Raw genomic sequence first — 19746 nt, 5'->3', positions numbered from 1 at the left:
CAAATATCACTTAGTTATTCAAAACATACAAGGATAACTCCACATGAGGTTTTGGTACACACATGCACTCACACACACACACACACACACACGCATGCTCTAAAATTTAAAGCAAGCCCATTGTTGTTTTATGCAAAGTGTCTGAAGCTGGATAGGTCGCACAGAGACATATGCAAATCAGCCAGAGTCATCAGCAGGGTGTACTGCTGAGGTGAATGCTTTCCCACTTAGGAAAATCCTGATGAGCAGCAGTAAGAATTACAAAACTTCTTATTCCAACATTCACTTGCTTCCTTTTGAATACTTAGAGAGTGGAGGAGACAGCAACTGGAGCAGCACAGGCTTTTAACTCAAGGTGAGTCACTACTCCAACACCTCTGTTCATCAATGACATTTTAATATCTTTATTTCATTTTAAACGCACGAGTTGAGTTTTAAGAAGCGTTCCTGTGCCGCGTGGTTACGCCATATGGAGATGAGTGTTGTATGGGGCTATCGGCCTTGCTTATGAATATTACAAGTAGGGATCACACAGGAGTGTGTAAAGTTTGTGCGGTGGTGTGGAGGGGAGGGCGCATTAGAATAAACTCAAGATCATTTTCCTGGGTGGCCTGAGTGCTTCATTGTCCTGGTAAAGTTACAATCCTGTAGGAAAATCAGCTATATTTATCATTACAGATATTAAGATGAGCGCAGACACGGCAGAGCACACGGAGGCTCCAGGTGAACAGACGGGTAAGGATATTTTACCTTCTTCATGGTGCACGGATGGAGTTTGGAGTCTAGAAAGCTGTAGTTTTGGCCACTGCAGCTATCTTTGGGGAAAGATAGTGGAAAAGTTACAGGTTTATTTAATCTAATGTTAACATGGCGCCAACAGCTTATTAAAATCTCTTTAAATGAAAATATTCTGAAATTTTAGGTACTTTTTATAAAAAGGTGAGGATCTTTAATCTGGCCTTTTAATGTGTGACTTTAAGGTCACACATTAAAAGGCCAGATTGAAAACATAGATGGGTCTATGTTTCATCGTATTCAATAATATGCGGTGCAGAAATGTTTTCTGCTTTTAAAACAAAAAAAATGTCATTCATGCCTCATGCGATGCATGTAAAACATTATAAAAGCAACATGCACCTGTCTGGAAAAGGTGTATTTGTGTGGGGAAAATGTGACAGTTGGTTTCGCTTGAGGATGCCCAGAGGCTGAGGATGCCAAGCAGCCACGAAACAAAACCAGGAACCAGCAGCAGCAGAAAATGTGGAACTTTTACTCAGACAATAGCTGTGCGAGAGAAGTGAACAGCTCAGTTTCGTGGAAGTGACAAATGTCTGTACTTTTGCCAACATATGGTCAGGTGCACAGCTGCGTTTGTTTTCCCCACAGAAGATATTTTGATGCAGCTAATCATTTCATTAGTCATGTGATGATCTATTTTAAATGGATGAGTCACCAAATTAGTGACTACACATTGGTGTATCTGCAGATATTTCTATTTGTCTGGATGTTTCGAGTGGATTTTAGCCTCCACTCAAGCGCTCAGAAACTGAGTGTTTTAAGAGGTGCTTCTTCCCAACAAACACAAAAATGGGGACATTTTCTCTGGAAATAAATTGCTGTTGACGGTTTTGACATTGTTTTCAGTGTTGTGGGCAAACAGAAGCCCCATTGAGGTGGAGTGCAGATAGCAATCTCAGAGACAAACCTAAACAAATCAAAAGTATCTGCACGCTAACAGAGATACAACTAGATTTTCTTTTTTTTCCTATGTGAACTTCATAGTCAGGAGAATCAGGATGGGACAAAGTTGCCCTTTCTTAAAGGGCAGAATCCACCACAGACATGTTTGGACTATTGGATGGAAATGCTCTATTTACATTAGGCGCGGGAACACAAGTTTGAGTACAGCTTTCAAGAGGCATCATATACAGCACCTTCTTGCATGCTATGAATTTTCACACAGCTGGACTTCAAACAGACTTCCTACTTGAGAGATGAGATGTTAAAGACTGTTTAAAGCATGATATGGGAATGTGTGCTCTTGTATACAGCTTCGCCTGGCAATGTCTAGAAAAGTTCATCTGTATGTGAAAACTGCTCGCTTTGAGATAAACTAGAAAGCAAAAAAGGCAGAATATGAAGTGTTCTTATCTCAGGAGGATCTGCACCTGCACCTGCTCACTTACTGCAAACCTGTTGCTAAGAAATAATGTTTACCTTCACGCTGGATGCATTCCTTATGTTCAGAGGCGACTTTTATTTTCAGTGCAGGCCTGTGACAGCGAATGCTGTTGCCTGTATCAGATCCAAGTGTGATTAGACAATAGAAGATTGCGGTGAAAGGACAATAACCTCCTCTTTCATGTTTGTACTATTAAACAGGAAATAAAACATTGGTGTTTTTCCCCCCACTTTTCCAATTTAATTAAGCCCATGCTCACTTCATTTAAACTGGGTGCCTCACAGACTTGCAGGATCAGAGAGAGGAATCAGTGGGAGGATGCAGTTTTACAACCACACTCCTCACTGACACAGTTCCAGTAAGGAGTGAACATTATTGCCATTTTCCTTTGTTTATCTTTCTTTAAAACAAAGTCTTCCAGATGTCTGAAATGCTGCTCGTTTTTAACCTTAAATGTCACCCAGTTTCACTGAAAAGCAGCAAGCAAATATAGTTTTCCTGCAAATATCTGATAAAGTATTGACTTTAACAATTTTTTCAGCATCTTTAACTTTAAAAGGACAACTACTGTACATAATCTATATCTTGCAATAACATTCTAGACTATGAAACACAGTGTGCCAGGCATTTTTTTAATGCTAATTTATTGTTAGTTAAAAAATTCTGTACATAGCAGCAACATTTAACACTTGTGTTTTAGCCAGTTTCATTTAAACTGCAGTTGTTCTATGCAGAGAAACAGGCTCATGGGAAACACAGGACTCAGACTTGTTGAAGGACTATTTGGTAACTAGATAAGATTAATAAAGAGAGGAGCCACGAAAACCATAAGAAGAGAGTTGAAGAAATTCTAAGGAAAATGAAAACAGAAAAGCGAAAACCCTACAAGAGCCAGCTTTGGAGTTTACATGGAGCTTGGGTGAGGAGCAAAGGGGCAGGGCAAGGTGAAAAACACTGAAGCTTGACGAATATTTGACCAGGTGTGCCAGGAGGGGGAATTGTGTTTACAAAAATGTATATAAGTCACAGGAATATAAATAATATGATCTTATGCTCTTTGGTCTATAATTGTAAAGGGTTTTTTCATGGGCATGGAGTGTGATTATTTGTTTTTAAATTTATTTAGTTTCAATTTAAAAACATTTTTTAAATTAAGTTTTTTAATTAAGTAGGTAAAGGTGTATTGCATGTGGGCCCATGTGAAGCCACACTTGTCAAAGCAGTTCTAAAAAAAAAAAAAAGGTATATTTGGACTGCAAAAGAAAAAAAGAAAAAATAAGGCACATGTGCATCATTAAAAGGCCTTGAAGCACAAGCCACAGAAGTAATGGATGATCACAGGATCCTTTCCACTGTGAAGAAAAACTGTCAGAACTTCCATCCAGTGACACAACGAATCTAAAATGCCAGAGCATCTCTGAAACAGCACTATTGGACAGATGAAAATACAATCAACATATATCCAAAACATTCAAAATGTGCTTTGCTAAAAAGGTAAAATAATCGTGTGGGTGTATCCAAACATATATGGACCTAACTATATCTCATTAACTATATCTCTCAAATAAGTTAACATGTTCAAAAAGGAGCAGGAAAAGGTTTATTTAATTGCTGTCCTTTCCAACTGTTTGGTAACTAATAATTATAACTTGTCTTTCCTGTTTATGCCCAATGCTATCATAACTCCTTCCCTGCAATTTGCTGACCAGAGCTCCATATTTAGGCTTTTTTGATGCCATGATTTTACAGGGCTTCATTATGGAGACAGTGCAGGTGGAGCAAATTAGTTTGCTGATAGGAAAACAGGGAAAATCAGAGTGACTGATTATTGTTAGAACACTTTGTCCATGCTTCACATGTGAACTTGTGACTATAAGCAGATTTTTAGGTCATTTGGAGAGTTAGGCAACAGCTGATGATACTCAAATATGTATGCTTTTCTTATCTGAAAGACCAAAAATCAACAATGAACACATTCATTAACTGTCAGATATTTAAAATACAACAATAGTTTGTTTCTGTCAACATATTGCCACAAATACTCACCAAAGCATCATAATTTGTGCTATTTGTGCATAAAAATAGTCCCCAAAAGGTGCACTGTGTACTTGTGTTTGAGTAACAGCGCCTGTTTTAGAATATGAAACTGTGAACATGTCACTTATTTTTAAAGCCTTCTCTTCATTTGGGCCAGAGCCAGGGTAGAGAAGTATTTTCAGATGAGCTAACACATCACTGCTTCTGGACCAGCAGATTATTCATAGTGTTAAGAATGTAAGGAGGGGGAGGTGGGAAACCTCTCTCTATATATAATATATCAAATATTTAAATGAGTAGAGTTTATTTTGTCCCATGTGCTCCCTGTGAAGTTTGTAATATCTTAGCTGGATTCTGTTCATTGTTTAAGGACTAACAGATGTAACAGATGAAACTTTTTTTCTTCTTTTAGTGTGCGTGACTTTTTGTGTCAATGCACGGTTTGCAAACATCGAGTATCTATGTGTGTGCGTAGACACAGGCTTCCTGCGCTCACAGCTGATTTGCATGTCTTGGTCATTTCCATACTGGAACCTAGGCTGTGAAGCTGGCTGTGCCATGGGGGAGGAGGTCTGGTTGGGAGTAGGTGACATAGTGATGGTGGTGAGGAGTTATGGGTGTATTTGCATTGTGTGTCTCCAGCAGCTCACTGCCTCTCTTTTCCCCAGTGCGCGCACACACGCAGTGCAGAGGGATAAATTTGACATTCAAATGATGTGAATTTATCCAGCACACCTCTGTGCTCTCCTCCCCTGTGAGATCGCTCTCTGTCCATTTAACATACGTTTAAAAGTGAGTTTTCTTGAAAAGACTTCAGACTTCTGAGCATCTGTGTGAAGAGGGGGCATCTAGATACTTAAACACCATTTAAAACATTTAAATATGGGATAAAATAATGAATATTAAGCAAAAGATTAAAAATAAAAAATCTAAATTAGTTTTCTTTCAATATCATTTAACAAGGTGCCAATTTTATTATCATTAAGTTGGTTGTTTAGTTTAGAAAACCTTAGAAATACAATAAAAACAGTTAAATGCGTACATACATGCTACCAAACTGATTCTTTCAAGTTGTATTGTCTGACTTATGATGTCTTCACACTTGCACTGAAGCCCTAAAGTTTCTTGTGAGAACATAAATGTGTGAGGTAGCGGCGTGTACTTTAAACAGTCTTTAATATTCTCACCAGCGTGAGAACATAGCAAGCAGTTGTCCTGTGAGTGTGCAGCAGGTGAGTGAGCACCACGGTTCCTTCCTGCTGCTCTACCCAGGAACAGGTCTGAAGTGGATGTCACGTCGTGCTGTGTGTCACACGTGAGGAAGGGCAACTGCAGACAATGTCCTGACATTTTTCTTCAACATCTTAAAGTCAAGAAAGTCAAACCTCAAAAGTGATATTTTCTTCAGCAGCAAATTCTCACTTTATAAAAACCTGAAATATCTGATGTTGTTGCATCATAAAAAGCTAACCCTACAGCCTCATACCGATACATTTAACCTAACTCCAAATCTGATTTTGCTGCATGCAGTACGACTGCCACAGAAACTCCTTTATTTAACAGCATTATTTCACTTTAATTTACAACAAAAGTTTGTCACAAATCAAAGTTTGATTAAGTCTGAATTATTCATTTTTTTCTGTTTTGACTTTCAGAGCGAAACGGAATCGACTTCAGTCGTCAGGTGAGTAGGAGCGCTCACGATATCACTCCCTGTGCTGAAATTTCCACGAACAAGCTCTCTGTTATCAGCAGCATGACTTGTATTGCTTTAAATACAGTAACGGCTTTAAACTACGATGTGTGTGTGAAGCTTACTGGTGCCTTTTAAGGACAAACATGGATCAGATTCACATTATTGACATGCACACATTTACTCAAACAACACATACATATGCTAAACAAATAACTGAAGAGCGCCTGTAACGTCTGACTGAGAGTAGCAGGGAGTGGATAACAAGCATCAAGAGGAAGCAAAGATTAAACTCAATCTCCAGGATCATGATATTGTTATTATTATTACTATACTGCTTTGGATGATTAAGTATTTTCTAATATTTTCATATTAACAGCTGCTCTCTGCAGCACCACAGTCCAGCTTGACATTGTAGGTTTTTAGCATTTTGGGACATATCTTCAGTGGTGAAAAAATAACATTTGCTGTGCTGTTATTGACTTTGTTCCCAAACTCTGTGGTTTGGGAAAAGCAACACTACTTACAGACCCAAGATACAGAGCCAAAAGTCAATAATTTCCCACTTTACTGATTCCCAGACTGTTGTCGTCACTTTTTGGAACAAAAGCTGACTGACCTGAGCTTTAGGAGTAGACAGAAGAAATAAAAAATGATTGGTGATTGTTAGTTATTTGAAAATTTCCCTTTTGCTTATTCTTTTAGCAAATGTCACTCAAATGAGTAAATGGTAGATTTAGACATAGATATAGACAGTTTTGGTCTTAAACAAGTTTGCTGATGATAGGAAAACTGTATAACTTTCTGTAACCTTTGACACTCTAAATAACAAGGCTCATTTGCAAAATAAATATCCTACAGGCATGGGAACGGTGCTGAACTGACTAACTTTTTGACAGTTAACATCCTCAGGAAAATCTGCCTGCTCGCCAATGTGAATATTACTGTAATCTCTTTTGAAACAGTCTGCGGCTGTTTGGATACTTCTCCAAACGTTCTCTCTGGTAGAGGAAAACAGGTCTTTCAGTTCTCGAGCTTTCAGGAAGTGCCATCGCTCTCAGGGGTTAGTTAGTGGGGGGTGTGGGGGAGGGGATATTTGCATACTGACTTACCCAAAAGCAGGCAGAGAGAGTCTATCGTTCTTTGTATCGTGTTTAGTTACCAAACTGGTCTTGGCAAAGGTTCACAGGTTTTCTGTTTATGTGGTCTGTCTCTACACCAGTGGTTGCTAAACTTTTTCTAGCAAGGCTTCTTTTTGATTGAAATTATTCACAAACCCAACTTACGTGTTTTTGTTGGCCAGAAACAATTAAATAAAGAATTTAAATTCCGTTAAAATGAGATTAGATGTCAGATTCACTTATGTTCACTCCCATGGTTCCACATGCCTGGTGGCTCTGTGCCACAGGGGTCTCACACAGCTGTATGAGGAACGGTTTTTAATATCCTCATCAGAAGTTAATAGTTCATTGTGTTGTTTGGCTTTGTTTTCCACGTCTTAGATAAAAACAGAGGACATTCATGACTCACCTCATTCAGGCTCCACCGTAAAGACATGCCACCTGACACAGAGCTCTCCAGTGCACGGAGGTCAGCTGACTGGGGTAAGATATAGACTCAGATTTAAAAATGGGAGTGTATTTTATTTTCTTATAGGGCGTACTATAGAGTAACTCTCAGGGAATCAGTGGCATACTCTTATATTAATTTGATTGTTATTGCAGATGCATTCATTTGGAAACAGTTCTGTATTGAGAGTGCAGGAACTTTACTTACCTAGAAAACAACATGTTAACTAACATTATTTTCTGCTTTTACCTTTATTTCATATATTGGATATTTATAAACTAATGAAACCAAAGTGCTATTACAGATTAAACAACCCAACACTGATTGATTAGTACCATCTCAACCAGCTACAGAGGAGAATTGTACTTACATAGTTATGTATCCATTATGGTAACGCAATCTCTGTTTCTAAATGATGTGTAGAGTTTTACTATAAATACAAAAATCTTCAGCTTTAACAGAAACCTTAGAGTGGAGGAAAACTTTAAGAAATGCTAAAATCATTGTGCTCTTAGGTGATTAACTGACAGAAAAATATGTTTTTGTCTTAATACTTCAAATTCCTACTTTTGCATGTATAATTTTAACGATTTTGTATAATTTTTTAAAAAAAAATTTAATTTGTGAACTTTTTGACCAATATTTTGCATTTTAGAAATCTGTAGTCATTATCAAAGTACTTCAGCACATTTTATTGCTTTGGTAATTAGCATTATTCTTTAAATTGTGTCTTTGCTTTTTGTAAGGTAAGTGATAAAATAAGAAATCAAATGCAGTTTTTTTACTACTTCATCTCGTGTTTTATTTTAACACAATCATCAGGAAAAAGTAGCAACAAAAATCTAAATATAAAGTACAAGTAAATTAAAGTTAATTGACTTATTAATTTACTTCCATCCATCCATTCGCTTCCGCTTATCCTTTTCAGGGTCGCGGGGGGCGCTGGAGCCTATCCCAGCTGTCATAGGGCGAGAGGCAGGGTACACCCTGGACAGGTCGCCAGTCTGTCGCAGGGCTAACACATAGGGACAGACAACCATTCACACTCACATTCACTCGCACATTCACACCTAGTGGCAATTTGGATTATCCAATTAACCTATCCCCACAAGTTGCACTTCTCACTCATTTTTCTTGTGGTGCTTTCTGCTCCAGGAGCTCACATCTCTCCACCCCATGCAGCAGCTGGTTCTGATGCCTCCTTCTCACCTGCCATCTCCCTCCCCCTTCCTGCTCTCCCAGAGTTCCTCCAGTCACCAAGGTGAGGTATCATAAAACATCCAGTCAGATCACAGCTCTAGGAATAGTTAAGACCAGTGCTTTCCTTTCAGGGGTTAAAGGCACCATTACATATTAGAACAGACATTTAATAGACAGCAACTTTGCACACCACATCTACACATCAGCTGGTTAGCTTACCACAAAACAACCTCTTAACGTGTTATAGCTTGTTTTATAGCTTGCTATCAAGCTTGTATAAAAACAGAAGCATAAAACCAAGCCTGCAGGAGAATTTCTTTCGTACCCAGGCAAAGTAAGTTAAACAAATGTCTTAAAGGAATAGTCAAACATTTAAAAAAAATAGGCTTGTTTTTTCTTTAAAATTGTTCAACAGCAAAATACTCTTACAGCTTAAAAGATCGAAAACAGCAAAAGCATCAAGTTTGCTAGCAACCATCGTGTGCATTTTAGCTGACTTGTAAGCTTATCCAAAATCTAACAGATGGCTGAAACCAAGAACAGTTTACCTACTTGGCCTTATGTGGACACCTTAGGCTATGTCAAATATTTAAATATAAACACACAGTCACAAACAGTAATATTATTATTCTGTGCTGTTTTTCTTTGCAGCCCTTCTGCAGCAGAACCTGCTATCTCTTCCTAGCCAGAGCCCAACTGGTCTTCTTCAGCATCAGCCTGGTCTGGCTCTGACTCCACAGGTAAGTCCAGAACACTTCCAAGTGTGCTGCACCAGAGGCAGACAATAAGACTACAGGTGTAAAACTGCTTTATTTCTGTGGAAGCACATTTGACAAACAAATGAATTGTGGTTAAGCTTTGGCTAATTTTAGATAACGGACAACTTTGTTGAGGTTTGGGAGACATCGAAGTCATAATACATTTAAAAAAAAATAGTTTACATCATCAAATCTGAAAAATGTTTCCACCTCACCTCCTCGGATTTAGCTGATTTTTATTGTTTAGTAACGTCGGTCTGTTGATTGAAGGCATGCAAAATTTTACAATGCCTTCAAAGTTAGGTCCGAAAAATAGAATTTTCCAACAAAGTTCCAAGTCAGAATTTTCATCTGCAACTTGGAGTCCCAACTTGGAAAGTTGTAGCAGCCTCACTAATCTCACATTAATGGTCCAAGATGGTGGCGGTGAATGTAAACATAATAAAACTGCAAAACTTGTAATCTGTCCTTCCTTTGTTGTATATTTGTAACTTGCAAAAAAAAAACCATATAAAGAGTGCTGACCAGGATCTGCACATGAACATGGGGCAGCATTGTGTTTAAGCACCAATAAAAAAAACTACTAGTGCTACATAAATTGCTTCAGCTTACTTAGCTGAGTTTAAATATGTCAAATTAATTTATATAGCCATTTTCACAGATGAAATTCGTAAAGTGCGTCACAGTAAAACACAAGAAATAAAAGTATAACATAACTTTACTACTGGAACAACTCAGGAATTACGTCACTCCCACCTCCAACATCCGGTTTCCGAGGTATCTGGAATGTGGAAAAAATAATAAATTAAAAAATTAAAACAATGGTATTCTCCTTTAACACACGCTACCCACTCTCAAGCTATGTCTTCAAAGCTTCAAAGGAAAAAAAAAATCTACTTATGACTCTTTGTTTTTTTTACTTGAGATATTTATTGAAAAGTAATCATTTCAATCTATGAAAATCTTCCATTTCCTCCTGCGTGCGCCAGCGCATCACAAACTTCTCCAGCATCTAAACATGTTTGATCCAAGCTGTCATAAAGCAAATGTGAACACCGGTGATGTTTCTCTATTTCACAACCTTAAGTTAGATTTGCATATGTTAAATTAAGGCTATATTAGACATTTACATTGATGCAGAAGGAATCACAGCTGGAAAATGAGCCTTTTATCAATATGTAGGTAAAAAGGAGACCTTTCATGTGATATGATCAATTGTTTTGACCAGCCACCTATCAAACAACATGATGACATTTTAAGGATTCATGCCATGAAGCTCCCGGCGCACAGTTTTTGTGCTGATGTTAATGCCAGAGGATGTTCGGAGCTCTGCAGTTACTGAATCAGCAGAGCGTTGGTGACCCAGTGACCCTGCTCTGTAACTTTACGTAGTCGCCACTTGACGGCTGACTTCTGAACGTTTCCACTTTGTAATAGTGCCACTTACAGTTTATCGCAGAATATCTAAGTGGGAGGAAATTTCACAAACTGACTTGTTCCACTGGTGGCATCCTCTTACAGCACCATGATCGAATTCAGTATGCTCTTTAGAACAATACATTATTTCACTATTGAGCTTATTTTGTGTTGTCTTTACCTAACCTTGTATAATCTTCAGGGATAGTGTTGCTTTTAAATTGGGAGAAAAATGAGTCAGTGAATTCACAGCAAGCCAAGTCAAATGTTCTGCATTTTGCACACTCTGTCTAAGGAATCATCCTTAATTTGACCAGTATTTCCAGTAGAGAGGAGACTCTAAATAGTCAGAAATTTGTATACGGGCTTCACATCTTAACCTAAAACAGAGCAAACTAATAATGCACTAAGATACACTGCCAAATGGAGGTTCAGAAAGCAAAAGAAGACAGTTGTTTGATTAAGTTTAGATATATAATAAGGGGGAACAGTTACTACAAAGGATAATCCTCCTTTCTGACTCTTAGAATGATCATATTTTACAAAATGAACATGTTTTATTTATCGTGGCCTGGAAGTAGTTACCAATCACAGAAAGTCATCAGGAAAGTGTTTAATGAGGGTTGCAAAGGACTGTTTTTCCACAGACTTCTCAACAGTCCAAAGTCCATTAAACTCATAGCAACTCCAGAGAAGTCGCCCCCTGCTGGCCATTAAACAGAATGTGAGTTGAAGGCACCTCAGCTGGCTTCACTGTTCAGCCCAGAAAGCGATATCTATGATCCTGCCAGGAAACTAAACAGTAAAAGCTGAAGTTGAAGCTTTTGTCCCGCATATGCATAACAGTCGTTTTTTGTCTCAGTACAGTAAAAACTTGTGTTGTTTTTTTTTTTTACCTTACATCACCTGGAAACTGAAGATTTCCCTCTGTGATGTTTCTCTGATCCAGGCTATGGGTCGCTCGGGTCTGGCAGGACCTTCCATGGAGAACCACATGGACATGTCCCACCTGCAGATGCCCAAACACATGTCGGTGCCTCCACAGGAGGAACCTAACGAGCTGGAGGATCTGGAGCAGTTTGCTAAAGCATTCAAACAAAGACGGATCAAACTGGGTTTCACTCAGGTAAATCAGGCCCTATAAAAAGACCTGAAAGACTGTATTCACTCAGTGCATTGACTGTTTTCTCTTTTTATGCTGCAAAAAATATAGAGAAAGTTACACAAGACTCTGGGTGTTGCAACATGCTCATGAAAACCAGATGGTAGTTGTGAGGTTTTGGCCTGTGGTGACCACGCTTAATTTATTCAGTTATGCATCAGAGTCCAGATTTTTTTTAAGACCATGTTTACATAATCTTATAATTAGAAATTAGGAGGCTGGAGCCTATCCTAGCCCATAATCCACCAATCATTCCATGATTTAGGTTTACACTGTATCTAGCTTCACCTTTATCTTTAAGTAATTAGCCTATATCTTACAGATTTGTTACTGCTTTTGCTTGGATACTTAATAATAATAATAATAATAATAATAATAATAATAATAATAAAAACATATATGGTCACAGTTAAGCAGGTTAAAAAAGAGGGCAAAGAAGGCCACATGTCCACCCTCATGATTTTATAACCACAAGTCATTTGGGAGGGATTCAAGTTCATGTAGATAAACGATAATCAGTTCCAGAAGAGTAAAACAAGACTCTGGCACCACTAAGTGTTTATTCAATATTGCTGGTTTGCTTCAAGGGAATTTCCATAAACCTTGCATGAGAAAATAGAGGGGCGGATGGATCGTTTCTGACAGAGTATTTACAAATTCGCCAGTACACCAGGTCTTGCATAACCCCCTGCAAGTCCTATACAGTTTTATTTATTTATTTTTTATTTAAAAGCTACAACTAATAATTCAGCCAATGCCTCTTTATAGCCTAGTGTTACCTGTTAAATCTCATTAATTGATTTTATAGCCTTATAAAAACAGTTTAAAGAACTTTAAAGAAAAAAGCTACAGATCCAAATGTAATGACCATTTTTCACAGTTTCTAAACCTAACCAAGTAGTTTTTAGTACAAAAATTTAATGACGAAGTTCATAGTGCATAAGTCCAACTAAGAAGTTGTATCCGAATAGTGATGAAACTTATTTAGCAAAGGACAGCGCAAGTGAGAAAGAGATAGAAAAAAATAAGTTAAACAGAGTGCAAAACTCAAAGTCATTAGGGAGGGATTTTAATTTGTTGCAGTGAGCCATGATCAGTTGTGTAGGAGAAAAACTAGTACTTGGCAGTCCTGAGTCTTTTTTTGGTTTGTTTTTTGAGAATCTCAAATAGTGCAGAAACCTTCCATGGAAGAATAGTTTGGCAAAGGGATCGTTTCTGCATTGCAGGCCTTGGTTGATCCCTAAATGTAAACAGTTGTAATTAGTAGATAAAGCTATCTAGCAAGTTCCCATGAAAGTCAAAAAAGATGGAAGTTGGGGAAAAAATAAGCAAAACCAATTGTAGGTTGAAATCAAACACAAACGGTGGTCTCATGGCTTAAAAACCACGATTTGCTGATTGAATTGCTTTTGCATGAGAGATCCATCAATGTTTTGTGTTCTGTTGTGTTTGTACTCACAGGGAGATGTTGGCCTTGCAATGGGAAAACTCTACGGGAATGACTTCAGCCAGACCACAATCTCTCGATTTGAGGCCCTGAACCTGAGCTTCAAAAACATGTGCAAACTCAAACCTCTGCTGGAGAAATGGCTGAGCGATGCCGGTACGCAGCAACTCTTATTATGTTTCCTATACTACCATTAAAATTGTAACAAACTATTCTTCCTCATCACAACAAGTTCATATAGTACAGCCACTGCTGATCACAGAAAATCAGGATCTGAAAATCTGCACAGTAAAACAATGTTTAACTGTTAATTATAACTGTTAATCCACCCGTACGTGCAAGCTTTTTAATCAAGACGATATTTGTAATGCTAAAATATAATTATTGCTTTGATTCATGAATCTACTGTTTTAAAAAACAGAAAAATAGTAAATCACAATTCTATTTTTATTTTTATTAAGATGCTAAACTACACTTATTTACCTTCTTCCTTCGTGAATAGAATCATTAGTTTTAGTGGTTGAATGTTATGCTTGATTAATTCGTGACTTCTTAGTGACATCCTCAAATTTGGGTGTGAGTAACATGTAACGTGAGTTTTTTGCCTGTATAAATAGCAATATAATTTTTAGTTTTTAACACATTTTAGTTAGATTTCTAAAATGTGTGTTTTCTAAATCTAAATAAATTGAGCAGTATATTTTTGAGCAATAAATAAATTGTAAAAAATGCAGGATGCTGCATGGAGCAAATGTGGCAAATTAAACTCATGTAAGCAAATTAATGTTTTTGTTTTTTTTTAATTATCAGAAGATTCAATAAATATTCAATTTTCTGGCTATCATTTCGCAGTCCAGGCTTTACAGGGTGAAGCACTATTTTATTTTTGCTATTTATACCTGAATTGGCCCTAATAAAATATGAAACGCCTGATCAGTCATTACATGAGCTAACATGCAGACATAAGAAGTCTGGATTTAACACTAAGGAATGCAGATATGACTGATGTTGTTAATCACACCCGTGGATTTACAAAAATGTCTGCTACAACTAAACCCATCAGATATCATCTTCTCAGAAATGTTGAATATGTAAAATACTAACACTGGGACACAAAATATGTTATAAAATCTAAGAATCTCATTTTTTACATCAGAGAACTCACCTTCTGACTCGATGAGCAATTCCAGCTCTCTGCCGGCCCTGATGGAGGGCTACGGGCGCAAACGGAAAAAGAGGACGAGCATTGAAACCAACATCAAAATGACTCTGGAGAAACGTTTCCTGGATGTAAGACTCATTCATTACTTGTCTTGTTTTCATGGTGAGCATGGTGAAATCCTTTATAACTGAATAAGCGTTACACGTTAATGAATAAAACCTGGAAAAATCTGTCCTGTAGAAGGAGATATCTAAAACTTGGGTTAGTAAAACACAGTATGATGCAAACAAACAACATTGTTATAAGCTCTCCTCTGTTAGAGGACTTGTATTGTGGGAGGGAAGGTAAGAAAAGAGGTACATCGGGAATGTTAAGATGGTGGATGACTGTAGACATGAGCTGGCTGAATCCATGAACACAAAGAAATTAATAGGATAGTCCTGACAGTTGGCCTTCAGCCTCCACTCTTTGTTCCCTCTGCTGCCGTGCAGGCGTTCTAGTTTATGCAAATGTCCAACTACCATTGGCTGCAGTTTTGAGATGGGCCTCTCAGTCAAGAACATCCCCCGTGTGGACCTAACTGTCATCTGCTTTTATATTTGATTTTTATTTACAATTTAATTTTAATTTGATTGAGTTTTAGAATCTTTTTAGTGACGACCAAGTAATTTTCTTTTATCATTGCTTAATACGGTGCTCATTCAATAACCTTGGACACTCATTGTTTGTCAGGCAGATATCAACGTTATGCACCTCCTGTGCAAAATTACAAGGTCAAAATCGTGCATATTTTTGAATTTCAGAACCCTAAGCCCAACTCTGAGGAGATAACCCTGATCTCAGAGCAGTTGTCCATGGAGAAGGAGGTGGTTCGAGTTTGGTTCTGTAACCGTCGCCAGAAGGAGAAGAGGATCTACTGCCCGACATCAACTCTACCTGTCAAGTCTCACACCTACAACTCCAGGATGGTTAGCCACCTGATATATGCTTTCTTTGACTTAGGTGGCGGAGCACTCTTATGTCTGCAGAGAGGAAATGTTTAATTATCTTCAATTATAAAAGTCCAAGTATAGTGTGTAAGTTGTTAGCCACGCAAAGTAAACAGGTCTTAAGTTGGACTTTTCTTTGAGCCAAGCACTTTAAACGCTTCCCAAGAGGATTGGTAGATATATTAGAGGGTTACCTATAACCTGCTCTTTGTAATGCCAGTATGTTTAACCATCCTAACATCCATTTTATTGTTTCAGGCCTCTGCATCCAGGTCCTACAGCCCTCTGGCTTCAGGTGGAGGCAAGTCCCATCCAGCTTCAATAATGTGCCTTTCACTGTCATGTGTATACAGTAATCATCTGTATATGCGTACATGTTAAATAATATTTTAACCTTGTTTTTACAGTTTCTTCAAGTTCATCCCCAAATAGTATGAGCCGTGAGGCATCTCCCAACGGTCTGTCTGCAGCCTCCACCTCTCTAACCTCTCCAGTCAGTGCAGCTTCCTACAGCACGTCAGGGTAAGAAAGAGTCACACAGACATCCCGTTTTTCTGTAAAAGATATTTTTTCCTTCACTCCAGCATCAATATTAGTTTTAGGATGTCAGTTCAGGACGTTGTTACCATGGAGAGAGTGTTTCACAAGCCGTTATCAATAACTGGCTGCTTCACATCTACTCCAAAAACAATGGAAACTGTTTGTTTAACTTTTCCTCAGAAACTGAAAAAATAATTAATTTGCTTAGATATCCAATCCGTCAGCACTTAAATAACGTCTGTCATTTGAAATTTAAATGAGCAGTTTGTAATTTTATTGGCACAAGTTAAATGAGGAGAGTGATGCCACTTCCAATAAAAATAAAACTAAAGCCAATAAGCAGTTAGCTCAGACAAAAAGGGTATTTGAGATGGATTATGTGCAGGAGTTTAACAGATATGAAAAAGTGGCATTGTTGTTTTTGTTTAAGACTTTTCAGCACTCTTTTGCAACACACACAGACGTATTGTCAAAACTCTGATTATTACGCAAGCCTAGGAAGTATTTCCTCATAAATCGGCTGTGTGCCAGGCAGGATATGGACACACCATGAAAGATTCGGGGATGGAACATAAACTGAAGAACTGCTTTAATGCTGAAGTCTTACAAAAATAAAAAGAAACAATGGCAGAGCAGACAGCCGAGAGAGAGGACGCAACAAAGGGAAATAGGAACACTGAAGTTATAAACACACACGAGGTGACAAGGGGAGTGGATACACACATGACAGCTGAACCTAATTGAGAAAACAAGACAAGGGAAGTAAAATCTAAAACAAGACACTGAGATTCAAGGAATAAAACACAAGCCAAACTGAAGTCATGATGAAAAGCAAAACCTCAGAATATAAATGTAAAGGAACAAACCAGGAAACACTGTAATAAGTGAAATACAAAACTCAAAACAAATAACTCACAAGGAAGAGTCGGAGACCATGACAGTTTCCTTGTTTGTGTATTAATTTATTCAGTTTATTCTTCAGATGATTTGCTTGTGGAGCTTGATTTTCTGTATCTATATATCTATGTGGAAAAACACTGCGCTTGTAGGTTTTCCCCTTGACTGATGAGCTATTAAGATGAGTTCAGGTTTAAAAATAGGTCCAAAAATGAAGGACAACATATGTATATTTAGAATAGCATGGCTTTCTTTCATTAGTTCTGCTCTTTTTTACATATACAGATTTAAATGCCAATATTAAAAATAAAACTGTGGACCTTTTTTTTAAAAATTTATCAGAATTGTTTCCTGTACTTTTTAAAGACATTTGCCTAAGAGCTTGCGATCTTCCCTCTGGTCTTTCAGGTCATGGTACCGCACATGGAACCATCCCACATATCACCATTGAAAAACTGTATGACATGAAGTTTTTGAAGGTAGTTTTCTTCTAGAAGGATGCATGGAGTCGCTCATTGTCCCGTAACACACATGGTTACAGCTACAGGTGAAAGCTCACACGGACACATGAGACAAAGAAGCGGGAGCAGCACAAGCAGAGGACTGCGTGCCACCACTCTTCTGTCAACACTCACTTCATTGCTCATGCAAGTCCCAACAGCCTTCAGCTGTTTGATTTGTGTTCAAGTGACTCTTTATTCAGTTGCAAATATGAAGAACACACACACAAATCACACACACACAAATATCCTAAACAATGGAGGGAAACGTCCTGTCTGAGCCTGTAACTGCCACCACTTAAAATAATTTATATTGCGCATCAGCCTGTTTATAATGCCATCTTTCTCCTCTCATCTGTTGTTTTTTTAATGTTTATATTGTATTTAGTGTTGATTTCAGGGTGTTTTTAGGGATTTTACAGGTTTCATGTATGTTTGTTAGTGCTGCAACTTACTACTTTTATTCAACACTGTACTCTCGCTGTACCTGAATAAGATCTGGACATGTCACATGAAACGACTTTATTTCAGTTAAAAAACACGTATTAAAACAAACAGAAATGCCATGCCCTGTGTCAAGCTCATTACAGATGAAACTTTGAACCATAATTTGAATTTCATCGTGCCATCTGGCTCTTATCAAAGCTCTGAATGGGCTATTTGCACGGTTCGTTAACAAATCACATATGTGTTAGACACTTTTATGGATATTGAGTTTTATGGCAGATGTGGAGGTTTCTTCAAACCGTTTAGACCCTTTGCGGGCAACTCAGTGAATCCTAGCAGTTACATTACCTACATCCTGAAATAATAACTGATGGGGATTTTTTGTGCCATTTAACACTCAAGTTTTCCAGAGAAATAAACAAATCTCCTTTGTATCATAATTCATACATAAAAGGCTCTTTTATATTTCAAACAGATTAGTTAGAATAACGAGTGTCTGGATCACACTGCTCTCCATTGTGTCCTATAGCTCTTCTCGAGAATGCCTGCTTCTTTTGCATAACTTTGCAGCTTTGACTGTTCTGCAGGGCATTGCAGAGCACAGTGCGGGAGTTTCTCAGCTGCTAAACTCTGTTGGTTTAGGGCTATATTAAAAAGATACTCAGCTAATGGCTGAGAAACACCATCATTGTGTTTTGCCTCCACACTGTGTTTTGTATTCATTGTGGAGGCAACAGCGGGGACTACGTGCCCAATCAGATCTGCTTAGAGCTGGCTGATCTCTGCATTAAGCACATACCCAGTTTTAAATGTCGTCTATGCATAACACACTACTTTAACAGCTGCAGTCTGAATGTTTGAACTTGGTTACGACCTGTAAGTGTTTCATACTGACACTTTCTTGTCACTTTCTGTGTTTAGCTAACCTGTCATTTCCTGTTATCGTCAAGTTAAAGAAAATAACTCTAACAAATCACATCAAAGTAGCAAAACTGCCTGCAATGCGCCTTCTGACATGAATCACATCACAGGAAGTACACACAACGCTTATTGCTGGTTTTTGGGGTCTTTGTGGGATTTGTTGACGGTTTGTTGACAGTTGTAAAATATAAAATATCACCAGACCTTTTTTTTTGTTTTGTTTTTAGTTTGGAAGTGGAGCACTTAAGCAAGTGTTGACAGAGTTTCTCTTTATTTTGTAGCTCGTAGCTTGCTCTGTCCTCAGTTCACTTGTGTTTGCCTCTCTGCAGTTTCTGTTTTGAGTGTCCATTGTATATTTTTTGTCCGGGGTTAAAGTTTTGCAGTGGGACCAAACTCCAACTTCAGCCATAAAATGAAAACAGCCACTATATTTACTGTATGTTATGTAACGTTACAGCAGAGTCATGTTTTTACTGATGTAACTGAAGCTACCACTGTTAAGGTGAAAATGGAAACAGTGACGTGTGATCCTCTGAGTCTCAGAGAATCGTTTGTATTTACCTCATACTGAATGTTTATTAACATTTATTTACTTTCTTTCAATAAAAAGAGGTTGAACTTCTGTGTTGTTGGGGTATTTTTGTCATGACTGACAGTGTTTCATACCCAGCATTGGCAGTGTGTTCAGGATCGTTGTCATGCTGAAAAATGAAGTTGCTGCCAATCAAATGTTTTCCATATGGTATTACATGGTGGGGGGATCCAAATCTGATTTCATAATCCCATCAATTTTGACAAGATCTCCAATAGCACTGGCAAAGATGTT

At 37.9% G+C, this 19746-nt stretch overlaps 1 protein-coding gene across 3 annotated transcripts; it reads left to right on the top strand.

Annotated features, from left to right (window-relative positions):
• The first annotated feature begins 204 nt into the window (after nucleotides 1-204).
• Nucleotides 205-19542, top strand: pou2f3 (POU class 2 homeobox 3). 3 transcript variants are annotated; one of them, XM_082550120.1, is made up of 13 exons: nucleotides 205-355; nucleotides 679-735; nucleotides 5875-5903; nucleotides 7415-7516; nucleotides 8637-8742; nucleotides 9333-9421; nucleotides 11805-11981; nucleotides 13479-13620; nucleotides 14621-14754; nucleotides 15430-15594; nucleotides 15874-15916; nucleotides 16023-16137; nucleotides 17461-19542. In XM_082550120.1, exons 2-13 carry the CDS (start codon nucleotides 687-689, stop codon nucleotides 17501-17503), a joined length of 1194 nt encoding a protein of 397 aa, XP_082406246.1. In that variant the 5' UTR covers nucleotides 205-355; nucleotides 679-686; the 3' UTR covers nucleotides 17504-19542. The 3 variants fall into 3 exon arrangements, with proteins under 3 accessions (XP_082406246.1, XP_082406244.1, XP_082406245.1); XM_082550118.1 differs by having other exon boundaries at nucleotides 11775-11981; XM_082550119.1 differs by lacking the exon at nucleotides 205-355 and having other exon boundaries at nucleotides 571-735; nucleotides 11775-11981.
• Nucleotides 19543-19746: the final 204 nt, after the last annotated feature.

This window comes from Aulonocara stuartgranti (genome assembly GCF_965226115.1).
Source record: "Aulonocara stuartgranti genome assembly, chromosome: 10".
In the NCBI taxonomy this organism is placed as follows: Eukaryota; Metazoa; Chordata; class Actinopteri; order Cichliformes; family Cichlidae; genus Aulonocara; species Aulonocara stuartgranti.
This window is presented reverse-complemented; position numbering and strand designations above follow the sequence as displayed.